A 16,574-nucleotide genomic window follows, 5' to 3' on the forward strand; every position below is an offset into this window, starting at 1 on the left:
TACTTGAGGAACTACTTTTATCGGCGGATTGATATACATTTCCTGCTATAATGAACTCCAACCATAGACTGTATAAAAATATGGATTACACTACAGCTCCCTAGAAGTGAAGCCAAAACATCTCTATCGCCCCCTGCTGACTGGCTGCAGTATAGGTCATAGAGCTCGCCTCTTCCATGTTAACAGATGGGACATGAGTCAAACTATAAAATCAAAACATTTTTCTCAAACATGGTTTCTGTCATTATAGTTAGTTCTTATCATGCTGACTTACGCCCAAGTGTTTTCTGACAAGTTCTGACACTATAATTAGTTATTTGATGCTGTAAAAATGTTGATTGACAGCTCTGTTGACAAATACGGCTCCTACAGCCAATCTATTTTGGATTAGCAGAGTAGAGGAGGAACAGAGAGAGGAGACATAACTAAAACAATCACTGCAGTCATTGAAGTTTCCATACCTGTGAACGTCTGCTTTAGACCAACACAAGAAGCTATTCTGCTGTTAAACACGCCGACGTGCGGGATCTTTTAATGTTTTTTTTCAGTAATATAAGTGTGTGTTTTGGTCAGCAGAAGTGGATACGGCAGCTCCAGCCGCTGATTGCTACTGCGCAGCTCTGGCTCCAAATGACGTCACCATCAAATGATGGCAGCGCCTATCACAGGGGCTATTTTGGCTTTAATTTTGTACAATGAGAGCAGATGGAGACACGTCATCCATCCATCCTTTATATACATATATACATAATTGGCTTCAACAGCAGAGGAGTGGATGTATTGATGCAAAACTACTACAATTTCCATGTTTTTGTAATAAACGGACAAATCATGCTGCGTACTGACCTACAAAGTCTGTTTTAGTCTTAAGGGATATGTTGAAGAAGAAAACTCATCACTTCATGGTTATCACAGCGTGGTGACTGGCAGCACAGTTTGACATCATGCAAATAGCAGTGTTGTGTGGGAGACTGTGTGATATTTAGTTAAATTTGGGTGTGGACGGTGGAAGAGCAGCAGTATAGGCCACCCTCTTTTCACAAGGCAATATTTTCAGGTCTCCTATCAGTGTTATAGTGACAGCACTGTGCTGCCGCAGCATTTTATTGTTAACAAGTGAAGTTTTTATAGCCAGCGTTGGTTCACCAGCCATAACTCTCCACCTGAGCACCTGAGACGTGCTGTAAAACCAGCCCACTTACTTTACATGCAATGATCTTTTTTAATATTTCATCAGCAGAGCGGAGAATTTGTCACATGTGCATCTTTTTATAATCTCATGATGATAGCTGCGCTTGTAGTGCAGGAAAAAAAAGTTTAGCTTCTTTTCTCCAGGGCCCAGACATGAGTGTAAAGAATCCATAATTTGATTTATGTTGTCTCCAGTCGAACTCGGAGGGATCTGCTTCAGTGAGATAGGAAAGGGAAGTCAGTGCAAAGAGAAGGTGGAGAGAAAATCATGTGATTTATGTGTCTCCCTGGATTATAAAGAGACTGCTGTCTGACCGTTTATTGAGTCAGGGCAGGAATGTGTTTTTTGTGCAGAACAGGTGCTGCTTGTACCCGTGAATGTGAAGAAGAGATGACATGTTAACGATTAATAATGAACTGTTACATAATGAACTGTTACATAATGAACACACAAGTCCAACGCACAGGAGAAGACCTTTATTTTTTACATTCAAAATTAAAGAGCTAATTTGTCTCAGGACTGTAACAATACAGTGAATGGACTTTCCTGCCTTCCATCTTATTAGACCCGTGTGTGAACACACAAACACACTCTTTTGAGACAGGTGATCTTAGCTGACCTTGTCCTGCTAAGTTAATGACATTTTCCATTTACATCAGAAATTATGTTTTGGCAAAGTTTGACATCATGTTTGTGCAGCTAGCCTGTGGACAGTTAGTTTAGCTCTCCATAAAAGGAAGGAACAGTGCCCCCAAAATATAACAAAAATATGTCTGTTAACATGAACACATTATATGTTGTTTGTCTAATGAAACAGAACGAAAATAAATCGATACACTACCTTTGGTTTCCATGTACATGCTGTACCTAGCCTACTAGCATAAAACATTAGCATAGGTTAGCAACTTCCTAGACTCCCTGCTTCTTCTCTGGTAAGCTCATTGAGAAATTCAACAAACAGAAAACTAAACGTAAATTATTAAGCTTCAGAGGTGCTAGAAGGTGTACTATTTTCAAACGTTGGACAGAGCCGGGTCATCTGTTTCTCTTATGTCTTTATGCTAACCTAAGCTAAGCAACTACTGGGCCTAGTTTCACATTTACCGGACACTCATGGGCGTTATATCCCTCTAAGTCACACCTTGTCTATAATCTTAAAACTACCTTATTTGTCAAATTATTTACTTTCCAGCACAGGTGTTTTGTTTTCCTCAAAAGGCACCACAGATTGGTCGAGACAGCCTCCTGCAGTCTTAAAAGTATAAACGCTAAAAGGTCTACTGAAGGCAATTCTCATAAAACTGCAACAAAAACTTTTGCAAAGCTACAATGTGGGCTACCGTAATCAATTTGCCCAACTGTGTCCAAAACCTTTAAATACAATTACACAGAGGGTCCATAATTCACAGGCGTTTGGCTTCATGACAGGAAATAAAACTTCTATCATTCATAAAACGTCTGTGTTACTTAAGAGGAATTTGAATACAGTTTATTAAATCCTCTGCAGTCTGACTCTAACATGAGTACCAATAAGAACCAAGGCCAAGTTTGGGGTCCCACATAGGGTCACTTAAATGGATGATAGCTTATGTCCCTGACTTTTACTGTGAGAAGGTCACATTGACCCACAACACCAGGCTGGCGTAAACAGACTTCAACAACACCATAAAAGACAGCACGTCTTATTTTCTTGCACTGTTTCACTTGGCATCCTCGAGCAGCCTGCTGCAGCCGTAAATAACTTAAGAGCTTATGAAAAACACTGTAAAAAGCAGAAGTGTTTTTGTTGGATTTGTGCGTGGGCAATCATCAATAAATCTTAAATATAACCACTGCACCAATCACTGATTAAAAGCCCAAATCTCATCCGCATTTTCTTATGGTTGTTAAAAAAGGAAAGAAATAAGAGCACTGATGCCTAAAATGAAAGTAGTCTCTGGACAACAGTTTGTGTGGCACATCTTAAATCTGTGAATATCAAAGTACAGACTGCAGTTTCTCCAATGACAACATTTCACACAATGTATAAAAGTAGCACACAATATCAGTCTGAACCTTTACAAACGATATTTACATTCAGTTATAGCTCATTTACAGGTCAATTATAAGTTATGGCATATATTTTTTCCCACACAACAATCACACGAAGCTTTCATCGGTGGGTACAGTAACCACCGGATGAAGGGTTGCACGCCACATCACCAAAACACTGACAAACACTGTCGAAGTCAGAACCACATTGACCCACTGCGAGGCAAAATAAACCGTGTTACCAACCCTCCTGCCCCCAACGTAGTCTGTGATAATCTGATTACACCCATCCATAGAATGTACACAGTGTTTCTGTTGTGAATGTCCACTGGAGGAGCTTTGTCAATTCACTGAAAACCACTGATGATTCATATAATCAGGGTTTTCTTGCTTTGGGGTTGAGCTGGAGGTGTGGAAATGTAGGCTTTTATGGGACTCCCAAAAACAATGTATTTCATTCAGATGGGAGAAGTTTTGCGGTACACACATTAGCTCCTGACTATCAAGTTAGGAGACTTTTTTTGTTTTACTTGTCTTTTGCTTATGTACATAGAAATTGTCCGCCTCGTACGCATGTTCCGGCAACTACAGATATCAGAACTATTTTTGTTGTTTGACATAGGCCCGTCTAAATGTCAACATGTTTGTGCACTATTCAGTCCTACATATTTCCCAGTAAAAAGTTATGATGATCAAATTGACATTTTTTTTGCATTTATGAGGCAATTATCTCCAGGGAGGGATTTAACTTAGTCACAGTTACAGTTGTGCCAGCACTAATGCGCAAATGAACAAAAATCAAAGTTTAACCATGAAAATTCGAGTTTATGGAAAAATATAAAAGGAATCTCTCTTTAGAGTTAGAATTTTGCGTGAGCTCTCCCTGAGGATTAATCTTGGTTTTAGGGTTGAGGTTTTTCTAGCCAAATGCAATGATAATTTTGTTACCAGGCATGGAGAGTCTCATAAAATGCTGCTGCTCTCTTTGAGACACATTATGGGAATTGAAGGCCTGTTTGAGCTTGGCCAAAGAAATAAGAGCAGCATATGTGTGTTGCTTCTTGACCATTCACTTGTCTTTTGTCTCTTATGAGTCTATATCATAGACTGTATAAAAAGATGAACGACATGACAGCTCCCTAAAAGTGAAGCCAAAGTGGTTGGTTCGGTAAGTTAAGGCCATTTTTCAGAGTTTTTCCCTCCTTCATTTCCAAAAAGCCCTGTTCACTTAAGCACGGTTATAAAAACAATCCCTGTCCAAACAAAAATGCAAAAACAAAACGCTGTTATGAGAATGCCACACCAACAGGCGGCGATATAACCCGGTCATGCAAAGAAGAAAAAGAAAATTGTGGCCAATCAAAAGTCTGAAAAAATCTATTGCTGGAAGACTACATGGCTCCAGTGAGGCATCGAGGAAGGGGGACGATCTCAATATAGTGGATGATTAACTGTACAAATGTGTGTAAACATGTAAAAAATCCTGTTAGCAAGGTTAGAAGCATCACTGTTTTTGTCACGTCCTTCATTTTGCGAGGAATGTCGCCTCATTTGTGACGCCTCACAAAGGAGATAACGGTGCACAGCCTGATGTCACACACAAACGCCGTTTACCCCGTCTACACGTCTCCGTGGAAATGGAGTTTCTAAAAGTCTTTACAGTTTTACAAAAGATCTGTTTTCAGTGACCTAAAACGGCATTTGTGTGTGGACGAAAGGGCAAAACACAGAGAAAAAGCTATGTTTTGAAAACCCGTATACAAGTGTGTGTTTTGGTTAGCGGAAGTGGCTACAGCGGCTCCACTTGCCGATCTCGCAGCTCTGGCTCCAAATGATGTCACCAGCACAAGATGTCAGCGCCCGTCACAGGGGGGATTTTGGCTTCAATTTTGTACAATGAGAGAAGATGGAGAGGCAATATATTAAAACTAAATCTTGACACAGGCAACATTTCGAATACAAGGCCTCAAAATCAGGTACAAATGTGTGAGCCACTTTAAGGCCTGTAAAAGTTCAGTTTATATTGTGCATTAGAGGTCATACATATTTACACATATAAACCCATTTCTACAGAGTGCACCAGAGTAATTCACTGCGTACATTCTGTGCACACAGCACAGAGAAGAAGCATCTCTGACAGTGTGATGCTCCTCTGCTAGAACATACAGTGAGTGATTTTTCCACAGGACACATTATATCACATTTAGTGCTCCAGCGTCAGTGTAAACATCTCTGATGACAAAACATAATGCATACATAATTTTCCTGTACATTGAATCACACTTCTCATTATGCGAATGTCAAACTGGGCAAATGACTTGATGTCGATGCCAGAACATTACCTGTCCTTCATGCTGTCTTTACTGTCGGAGTCCATTATAAAAACACTCACAAAATGTACAGGTCAAATCCTGAACACTGAAGCGGCTCTTCAGCAGTTTGTCTGAATACAGATTAATCTTACACTGAAAATAAAGAAGCCACAACAGCCACAATGTGAAGGACACTTTACATAACATCACGAACAAGAGGACACCTTAGGTTATTAATGGTTAATAAATGTTTTATAAATCAGTTATGAGACATTTATGAGAACACATTTTTGGGGTTGCATGGTTGCCAGTTTTGCACACAATCTAAACCAAAGTGCACTTAATAAATTGTGATATTTACAAATGTAGACTTTAATATTAAAACCCTTCAATAACAATTTATTATCATTAATGACTGCAGACTTGTTGGATAATTAGAAAGTGAGAAACCCTCAACCTTTGTTAATGGATTTCCTTCATTTATAACAGCATTATTACAAAATGAAAAGCAAAAGCAGCCAACAATATTTTTACAAACTGAAATCCCCGCTTTGTCCCAATAATGTTTAATAACTGGTCTATACAGAAGTAAAGCATCATTTATTAACCATTAATAAAGCCATTTGTTACATCTTAAAGAGGGGGTATTATGCTGTTTCACATGTTAAGACATATATACAATGTCACAATGTTGGATGTCCAGACTAAACGTGGGTGAAGTTTTAAATCTGTAGGTTAAAGTATGTTGGAGTAATTCCCAGTTAAAGAAGTCTCAGTCTGCAGGCTGCTGTGAACGCTTGCTTTCAGACAGACTTCTCCAGAAGCTACACTTTGTGATGTCACAAAGTGGACAAACTCTACACTTGGGCATCTGCCCGAGACACAGCAGAACTTTTTGCACCCGGCACAGTTCAAGGACATGCCCACCCAGCAGCTCAGTCTGCCTCAGAATTTTTTTTCACTCCAGCACTCTGCTCGACGGCTCTGCTCGTCAAGTTGGTTAAAAATGTCTTGGAGAAAGTGTTTCTTTGGCTGTGAAGGAAAGACATCAGTGTTTGCTTTTCCAAAGGACAAGAGCACCAGACATTTGTTTCAAATCGAAAAAGGGAAGTTTACTCTTTGCTGACAACTCTGTAACACGGCCACAGGGTAGGAGACATGCCTGAAACACTGAGTTCTGCCCCTCGGCAGGCTTCAGAGAGCTGGCCAATCAGAAGAAAGCGGGCTTGTAGAGGCGGGGTTTCTTAAGGAGACAGAGCTGACAGAGTCATTTCAGGCAGAGGCTGTACGAGGGCTGTATGAGTTTTTTTTAACAGTAAATTATGCAAAGGTACTCCACAGGTATCACAGAGTGAATTATGAAGTTTGAAATTAGCATAATACCCCCCTTTAATGGATTCCTTGGTGGAAAGATATCTGACTTAAGACCTCACAATGTGTGGAGCTAACATTTTCCATCAAACAGCTCCAGGCTGTGAATAACATTTCATTATAAGCCCTCAGGAGGCTCATAATAATACAGTTGCATGTTTTCCAGAGACAGAACTCACAAGCTGCACCTCAGGGTTGTCACTGACCAGCATGGCAGTGGACAAAGCCTGTGGTAGATAAAGGTTAATGAGTTGCTCTCTCAACTGTTCGTCTTTGAAAGCCAGTGCCGGTATTCCCGCTTGTCTTTGCACAGTTACACCAATCAGCTCACCTTCTTCTAAGCAGAAGGTCTGTTTCTTTTTCTCTGTATATTCTGTTAACGAAATGTTGCTACAGGGACATCACATAAACATGACCAGAGGTAGAGACATTAAACACCTAGAAAAACACGAAGGACAACGCTAATTATGATACATGCAAGCCAGTTGTGGTTGCTATGCAGGGCACACATCAGGATGAGTGTTATTTCTAACTAAAACTCAATTAAATAAAAACTACTCTACCCTGACTAAATGTTAGCAACACTGTAATTGGCACCTCTGGGCACCAACCATGGCACTGCGGCTAAGGCAGAGGTCAGCTGATTTGGGCCTGCAAGTTATGCAATCTCATACGGCTAATCTGCTTAGGGACGCGCCTAGACCCGCAGGAGGGGGTTTGTTTATTTCATGTTGTGCTATTTTTCCCCATTATACACATATCCTCTTTTCACATATACTCTTCATAAGTAGAAATGAGTGGTGATTAAAGCATCGACATTTTATCTTTCCTCAGTACAGGTTGTACACAATATAAATACACATGAAGTTATACAATCTTTTTCTGCATGTTGTTAAATTTCTGTGCATCTTTATTTATTCATCTGGATGGTTCAGCTCTTTATTTATCACCTCTTGGGCTTTCAGTTTTATATATTCAGCTTGTGCACTGTTATTTTACTTCTGATCATTGCGGACACGCCTCCCTCACTATAGGTCAGGCAGGATTTATTCATGGCCTGATCCTATCGTGCAATTACATATTCTCCTTCCTGTTTAAACATCACCTGTATATATATTTTTGGTGTCTGCTGTTTTGATTACACTGATAATGAATTCAGTCTAAAACATGTTCCTTTTTGGCCATAATAAATAAGAAAAGTATTTATCACTGATTGCCGGAGTTTGTTTGTTTTGATCCTTGCCATTATCGTGCTCACAAATCAAACCACGTTTATGATCGTGAGCGGTGCGTGCTGCCAAGTTTCCCTATATGTGAAACTTCTTTAATCATAACCGAGTCTGCGGGGAAAATAAATGATTCAATAAAGAGATATAATAATCAGAACGGCAACAGGAGACAATTTTGTAAATAATTGCAGACAGGAGAAATTGGAATGAAAATATAAAAAAAGGGCAAAAAGAAGAAAATGATGTAAGTTCGTGAAAGATCAGATGAAATAGTGAAGTATATGCATGTGCATGTGTGATTGACTTAGCCTAAGCTGTAAGAGGAGAAAAAAAATCATTGAAAAACAAATGAATACATCATAACTACAATCATTTTCATCCCATCGCAGCTGATGAGAATAACCATAATAACAACCAAATAGGAACAATAACAAAAGAAGGGAAAAGCTTTCGGGACATAAATTAATAATAACAGTAAAAATAATGCTCCCATGAGCAACATGGAATAATATGTGATTAACATCATCGTAATGAGTGTAGATTTGCAAGTATGTGCAGGTCATTATGCGGTGTGTGTTTGTGTGTTTGTGTGTGTGTCAGCTTTGAGAGGAAAGCTGCAGAGAGTTTGATGCGTGTAAAAAGCTTCACCAGCACAGAGTGCAGCTTTTATTTTGAAATCCTGTGACATTTCCTGTTTGCTTTCAGTCATGTTTGATTTTGCTGCTCAAGCTTCATCCTCATTTTTTTAAGGTGTCGATTTCCAGCGTATTTGTTTGAAAAAGCTGGAGAAAAGTCCATTCATCAAGCGACTTCCTTTTTGGGAGATCAGCAGATTATGTACATGTGTATATACAACAGGATCGACTTCTCTGTGATTAGACGGCAGTACAGCGGTAGTTGGGGTCGTTGGTCGTACTGGAACCGTCCGCTTTGACCACGGTGATCTTGGACGACTGCTGGGAGCTGTGCAGCACGTTTTTGTGGCACAACCGCTCGCGGTAATTCTGCGCAAAGATGAGCAGCATCAGCGGGTTGATGCAGCTGTGGGAGTAGCTGAGGCAGATGCTGATGTTGTAGGCGTAGATGAAGGCGATGGTGGGCGTGTTGTTGGTCAGGTTGATCACCTGGATGACGTGGTAGGGCGACCAGCAGATCAGGAACAAAGCGATGACCATCAGAACCATCTTTGTGGCTCTTTTGGCCCAAACGGACTGCTTCCGCTTGACGCGGCGGATTGAGCTGAAGACGTGGTATAGGGTGAGCGTGTAGAAGGTGCTGATGATGATGAGAGGGATGATGAAGCCCAGGATGGACTGGTAGAGAGTGTACCAGTACATGTCCTCCGGCCCGTCCAGGAACATCATGCACACCTCCAAGTGCTGCCTTTTGACCACCTTGGCGTACATCATGACGGGGACGGTGAGGAGGAAGCTGCCCAGCCACACCAGCAGGTTGATGATGACGGTCCACTGGATGGTCCTCCGCTCTGAGGTGGGGTGGACGATAGCGATGTACCTAAGCGGTAGAAACAAGTTTATTAAAGCAGGATTGTTGGTCGAAAACATAAATGATTCGCGGCCAAAAAATCTGATTTTGCTGCAGCTTTTTAAAAAAGTTTTTGAACCCTTTTTTGTGTGTGTGTAACAGAGGATACATCTGTGAGCAACTGGAACAAACGCTCAAATAAAGCCATCTATTGGCTGAGCGAGATGTGTGTCTACTGACACGAATGAAACTCTAGTAAATTGCAATGAAATGCTCATTTGCAGGGACAGTTTGCTGGGCTAGTTTAAAAGCATTGATAAGAGACATGTGGGTTAGTCTCTAACTGTACAATGACTTTGAGATCAGAAGTGACTCACATTAGTAACAGAGCCTCTGGCTGGTGGAAAGTTAGGGGATACAGCCTCTGATTATTTGATAGACTCAACACAAGCCATCCAGAAGAGGCTAAGTGGACGTCTAACAGTTTTCAGCGTGGAAACATGGATAAATAATCACAAGAAGAGATCAAATTTGCGTCCAAGGAACGGTTGAATTCGCGCAATCCTGACATCACAACTTCCTGCAGTGGCTGATATGTGTCTCTGCTGACATGCACGTAAAGAACATTAGCTTTGCTTTAAAAGAACATTTCCATCCATGACTCAAGCTCAGATAATCAAATCAGGCAAAAAGGATACCAAGCACCCTGTCACATACGCTCGATGTTTTAATAAATGCAGTGACATATCGGTATAATTTCAGAGAAATTGAGCACATTTACATTCAGCCTGTAATTTTGTTTCGATTTGAAGAGCAGCTAGTTCAGTTCAAACTGACCTCTGTCTTTAGGACACGTCCAGGAAGAAAATGACCACTTTGACATGAGTCACAAAGTGTCCTTTTAGAGGAGCAAATTGAATATTTCCAGTTTCTGTCTAAATGTTAATCTTTGGTTCTGCATGTCCTGTCCACTTACAATTGACAGGCAGTTAAACTATTAAGATCCAGACATTCTTGGGTGTTTTCACGGCAGCCTGCTTATTTGCAGTGATCTTCAACCAGACATTTGGTGTCCACTGTCAAAGTTAAAAAACCTGTATGTTTCGTGTGATTGTTGATCCAATGAGTGCAGATGAATACCCCGACTCACGCTGATGTTTTGCCCTAGATCAGCCAAGTTAGATATTATCTACAGAAGCTCCAGTACACTACAAATGTTGTGCTTTGTAGTCGTACAAGAATCAGTTGCATTTATTGTACCCAGCATGTGTGTGTACACTTAGATCTCGCTCTAGGGTGAGCAAAAACATGAGAGCAGACAGTCAGGTCAATAAAGGTTTCTTTGTGCCGCATCCACACTGAGAGTGTCTATTTAAGATGTTTAAATATTTCTCATGACTCAGTGTAGCCCTTTCGATTATAAAACAGTAACAGTAATTGATAACATATGTTTGGTGTTAGGGGATTTGGACACAGGGTCTCGTTATAGTCCACAAAACTGCCATGAAATAAAATAACAGCTCTCTGGTGTAAAGTGGAGCAAGCAGAAATGTCTTTTATCTGTGTTGATTAAACAACCCCGTCTTTGTTGTCTCTACAAGTATACAAAGAGTATAATGTGTATAATGTGACTAATAGCTGGCATAGAGGCTTGAGTGTTGCTGATGTGCTTTTTTCAGATATTACTCTATTATATTGATTTTAGAAGCTAACTTTTACTCTGTGATTACACTTTGCTCCTGACAAACAACCAAACAGGAGATGTGACATTGATTACCGCTGACAGGCGGCAGAGGGAGGATCTAGGAGCTTTTAAATAGGACTCTAATCACAACTTTTCGTTGAATTAGGGCGGCAAATGGAGAGTTTAATCAGGCCTGTGAACCGTTTGAAACCTGTGGAGATAGCACACAGCCCAGCTTTACTGTGGGCTTGTTTGTAATGGGTTATCATTAAGTTGGCCTCTTTTTGGATTACAGCCCATCATTGCTTGTTTGGATGTTGTTGGCTTTTAGTTCTTCCAAAGAGCGGATTTTTTAAATCAGTATTTGCTACATTAAACTTTTAATTAATACATCAAACTAACCTGATAGGAGGAGAGTAGAATCAAGGGTCAAGGCTACCTCAAACATTGTAAAATTATTAAAATGATAAGTACGTCTATTCAGCGAAGGACATTTATTCAGTACAGGTGTTTCTGCTCATCAGCACACAATTAGCTGCTCTAGTGGCCCTACAGAACTCATTATGTGTATTATACTGAGCATGAGCCACATTAAAGCTGTGATTATCTTCAGATGGAGATGTTTAACGGTCTCACAATTTGCTTAAAGGGCTTTTAAAATGTCATCAGTGTGTTCAGATCATAAACATGACATATACATGATGTATGCAGGGAACATTGTGTCTTTATGGGCTGTGGCACGCAGATGGTTATCCAACTCATTAGTGTATTTGAACTGTTTGGCTGAAATTCACCAATGGAGTGTATTTCTAGCTTTATAATGAAGACACCTGTAGGAAATTAATTACTAGAATCATTATTATAGAAACTATACATTTTGTATTTTTTTTCAAAGTGTGGTAAGACTGTGCTGCTTTAAACACCTTCAGCAACACATTGATCAGAATTGGCATGAAATCTGTGATAATGATTTAACACTCACCGATCAATGCACAGCACAGTAACAATCCCCACCGTGGTGAACTGGTTGCTCACATCCACCACCACCACCGCCTTACACATAAAGTTTCCGAAGACCCACTGCCTGTCTCTGACCAGCTGGTGAATGTTGAAGGGCATCACGAGCAGGAACAGCATGTCTGCTATCGCCAAGTTCAACACGTAGATGTCTGAAACCATCTTCTTCTTGCATGCTTTCACCGCGTAGATGACCAGCGCGTTGGCGATAACTCCAACTAAACAAAGGATGCCGTAAATCGTGGGGAAAATGTGCATGAAGGTGGTGATATCGATGTGGCTGTAAGGTGAGGGGATCGAGCTCAGACATGACGGGTCGGAGGAGTTGTCTGTTAGGTTGTTTTTGCAAAATATGGCTGTGTCATTCATCTTCGGATCCTCTGAATAATCGCCTCGGTGTGGTTGAAAGTAAAGCGCGTAAAGGGCGCTCTCCAGCCGGCGTCAGGTCTCCAAACTTTACGCTCTCCAAATGCGCGTAAACTCTCCTTCTTCCTCGCGTGGATTCCGATGAAAAATACTGTATTATTTAAAACAGGAAAAGGTAGAATCCAATATAGTCTATGTCTACATGTGCATTGTTGCTCCTTGCAACATGTTTATCTCTGGAAGCAAACTGATCTGACTATTTACCGTGCGCATCCGCTGTGCGCTTTACTAAATGCAGTGAACGCCTCGGGGGACACTAGTTCCCTCCCTTTAAAGACCATTCGATCTGACATGTAGGAGGACAAGCAGATGTAAAGAAAACACTTTAAAGTGATCATAAATAGCAGACATTTTGGAATGTTTTTCGTCCTAACAAAAAATAAGGGAAGCCACATAAATTGACTCTTTTATAATGTTTATTCTGTGTGAAGTGCAATGTTCATTAAATAAACAGAGGAGGCGTTCAGGATTTAATTTTAATAAGCAAATATAAAAAAAGACTGAAGATAACATGATAGATTGAAGGCTTCTAGTTTAAGTTTAAAGGCTCTATAGAAATCTGTGGAACTTTTACAACAGAATAAACCTGCACAAATAAGCCACGCGGTTCAATTTATGTTACACACAAAACATAATGTTCCTTTTTGCAACACCCCCCATTTGTGTTCTGATTAGTTCAGCGTTCAGAAATTAATCAGACTCAAGTTTTCACAAGCAATTACGTTTTTTAATTGTGCGTGTGCCCTAAAGGCTGCAGTGGAACCTGCGCATCAGAGTTGTGATTTTCCACAGAGCTTTCTTCTGACATCTTTGGGAATCATCTTTTCAGGACAGCGTCTGATCTGTGGTCTGAAAAAGCACAGCAGACAGTACTCAGCCGGGATCTGACCACGGGTCAGCAGGAAGATATGTGAGCTTTCCTCCTGCTGGCCTCAGGAACCGTTTGTTCATTGCGTCCTTTCTCTTCAAAGTGGACAAAAATATCATTATCTTCACACTAGCCTTCATATAGAACACACAGTGGGACTTTGTGCCAATATCTCAAGACACACAGCAGGCTGGCTTCAAAGAGCTCTGCGAAACCAGCTCTGTCCTTGACTGACAGAAAAGAAACACATTGCATGGCCAAACATCTGCAAGACCAAAACATACGCCTCGTTTTCGCCCACTTATCATTGTAAGAAACAGTGGAATCAAGGACGAGAGAGCAATGAAGGGACCATGCTTTCACTTGATGACTTGCATTCAGTCCCACATGACAGAAGACATCGGCTTTGTTCAAGTGTTTTTCGGCAAAACCTTGAGCCCCAGAGCTAATTCTTTTTATTTCTGTGGCTTTATCAAGGGTCCCAAGATTCTCAACAACAATTGCATCAGCAAACAACTCTGAAAAACCCCGATGGGTAAATCAAACATTTCTTGTTGCAGGTCAGAGTTTTCTGATAAGGACAAGTGATACTTTGAATAATGACTGTAAATGCTTGCAAAATTAGAGATATTCACATTTGACTCAGCTTAATGTAGGCTACGCTTGGTCTCACATTTTTTACCCGATAAACATCACCATGTTCGAAGTGTCATGTGAGCATGTTAGCCTTTAGTTTAAAGGTATAATAAGTAGGATTCATCACTTATGGGCTTCTATACATGTGAGACCCTTTTAAGGAGGGGCGCTGTTGTGGTTCCCTGAGCTATTCATAGCATATAGGTGAGAGTGGGAGTTCAAATTAGCAACTGGGCCCCATTCAGACCGGCAAACATGGCAAAAGAGTGATGCAGAGTTGGCCTTCTTTCTGGTGGAGAGTTAGGTGCCTCAAACTGGGTAGGACAAGCTAACCGTCGGTTAGCATGCTAGCGCAAAGGTAACCATGATGCTGTCTGTGTTAGCTCGACAGGGTGGGCGTGTTCTCGCAACCAGAGAGTGAGAGTGAGCTTGGGTCAAAGCCTAGCAGTACGTGGCATCATTAGGGCCAGAGCACCAAATTGGGGAAGGGCATTATTGAAACTGAAGGAATTACTCTCTGTCTCCAAAGTAAGTCTCCTTTGTGAAGGGTTAAAGGTGCTCCAAGACATTGCACACATGTCAGAGGTGGTAATAATGTTCATTTGATATGGGTCTTGCACATGGGTGTGGCCCGTGGGAAATTTTTAACAAAGGAGCCCCTGCACTATGTTTCACCTAGATGTATAAAATTTGGTCGGCACATGTATCATGTCAACATCTACAAAAAAGCCTCTTACAGCGATACCCACAACCAAACAGGAAGTTGGCCAATTTACTTTTTTCAATCAGGTAGGGACTCTGTCATTTACAAGGGTCATACTTTTTTCAAAGGGCGTGGCCCTGGCAGTACGCCAGTTCTCAACACTGAGTCATGAAACAGGAAGTTATTGTATCTCTCTTGTATAGTGTTCAATCTGACCCAAATTTCACATGTATGATCAGCCCAGCCCTGAACAAATCCACATGCCAATAACAGTAATAGTCACAGCCCCACCTTTGATGCATTTCCCCTAGCTGGTTGACCAGACTCACCTTAAATGTGGTCAGAAAGCGTTAAGAGAGTCATGAAGCTTTTCTTTTAAAGACTGAGTTTTCACTGTAGGGTGTATCCCTGGAGGTGCGGTGAACTTCAAGATCTCGCCATAAAAGAGGAAGATGTTGTACAGGAGCAAGGGATGCTTGAAATGTCATGAAAATTGGCACACACATCAAAAGTGCAGAAAACTAAAACCTGATTGGGGTGTCAGGATTGTGCCCCTTAAAGTGTTTAAATGAAGCAGCCGCTGCAGTACATTACAACTAGATGTACAAAGTTCATGGCACATGAGTTAAAAAAAATCTCTTGGTGCCAATGGCCCAAGCCGAGCAAGAAGTCAGTCATTATTTTTTAGAGGGTTGGTCAAAGGTTTGGCTTTGCGTCCAACAGCGTGGAAGTGCCAGCGGACCAATGAAAAGATGATGTAACTCAAGCGAAAGCCTGGGCCTGAAAACATCCACATGCCAATGTTTGATCAAAGTCATAGCACCTGTTACTGCTAGGAGGAAGTAAGCCATCTGAGACAACCTCTTGTGTGCAGGGGCGGATCCAGACAGGTGGCCTAGGATCTCCCCTGAAATCTGATTGGCCACCCCAGGTGCCATCCCAAAATCCCAAACTATGATTGGCTATTTGCCTCGTGAGAGGCGGGACTTATGTTAAAATCAACTATTTTGGGTTGGTTTGCAACAGGCTGTATTTCAATGTGGTACATTTCCTTGTGTTAGTACTTTAATTTGTTACTCTGGACATAGCTACGTCTTGTTTTTGAGTTGTTAAATAATTAAGCTTAGAAAGTTAACATGTTGCCACTCTGTTGTGTTAATTTTTAAAGTTAAAAAATATATATATCTACACAGGAAACATCTTCTAAGTACTTTAATGTTTGTAGTCAAAGTAGAAAGGTTAGTGGAGAGAGAAAGAGTCATAAGTCGGTGCCCCAGTTGGACCACCCCAGTCAAAAGAGTCTGGATGCGCCCCTGCCTGTGTGGTCCACACTTCACAAACAGCACAATAACGCATTTCACTTCTTAATGGAGTGTCAGAAAATTCAGAGCTGTGTTGACACTTTAGTTTCAAGTAATGACACCTTGGCTGCACAAGGCTTCGGGGCCGTTCAGTGAGGTGCAGCTTTTATTTGTTACAAACAATTTGTCAACTGCTGCTTTAAACCGGTGCTATTGTGAGCCTGGTTTAAATGCTGTGGAAAAACTGACTTTGATGAATAGATGGAGGCGGCAGCAGAATACTTCTCCAGAGCCACCATGTTTTGTCAGTTTGAAAGTC

The 16,574-nt window shown here is 41.0% G+C and overlaps 1 protein-coding gene across 1 annotated transcript; it reads right to left on the minus strand.

Annotated features, from left to right (window-relative positions):
* Positions 1-9,010: 9,010 nt before the first annotated feature.
* On the minus strand, positions 9,011-12,690 carry mchr2b (melanin concentrating hormone receptor 2b). Its single transcript, XM_069670563.1, has 2 exons — positions 12,287-12,690; positions 9,011-9,650 (listed from the first exon to the last, which is right to left on the minus strand). Exons 1-2 carry the CDS (start codon positions 12,688-12,690, stop codon positions 9,011-9,013), a joined length of 1,044 nt encoding a protein of 347 aa, XP_069526664.1.
* Between the last annotated feature and the right edge of the window lie 3,884 nt (positions 12,691-16,574).

This window comes from Semicossyphus pulcher, unplaced genomic scaffold (assembly GCF_022749685.1).
Source record: "Semicossyphus pulcher isolate SPU_LCO1_2020_fin unplaced genomic scaffold, fSemPul1.0.p SCAF_2, whole genome shotgun sequence".
Classification (NCBI taxonomy): Eukaryota; Metazoa; Chordata; class Actinopteri; order Labriformes; family Labridae; genus Semicossyphus; species Semicossyphus pulcher.

What these genes read in the sequence shown, in the direction of transcription:
- mchr2b (XM_069670563.1), bottom strand. Translation starts at nt 12,690, where the DNA reads ATGAATGACACAGCCATATTTTGCAAAAACAACCTAACAGACAACTCC. An exon ending in ACTGTGCTGTGCATTGATCG is followed by an intron (nt 9,651 to 12,286) that starts GTGAGTGTTAAA and finishes TCTACCGCTTAG; the next exon opens with GTACATCGCTATCGTCCACC.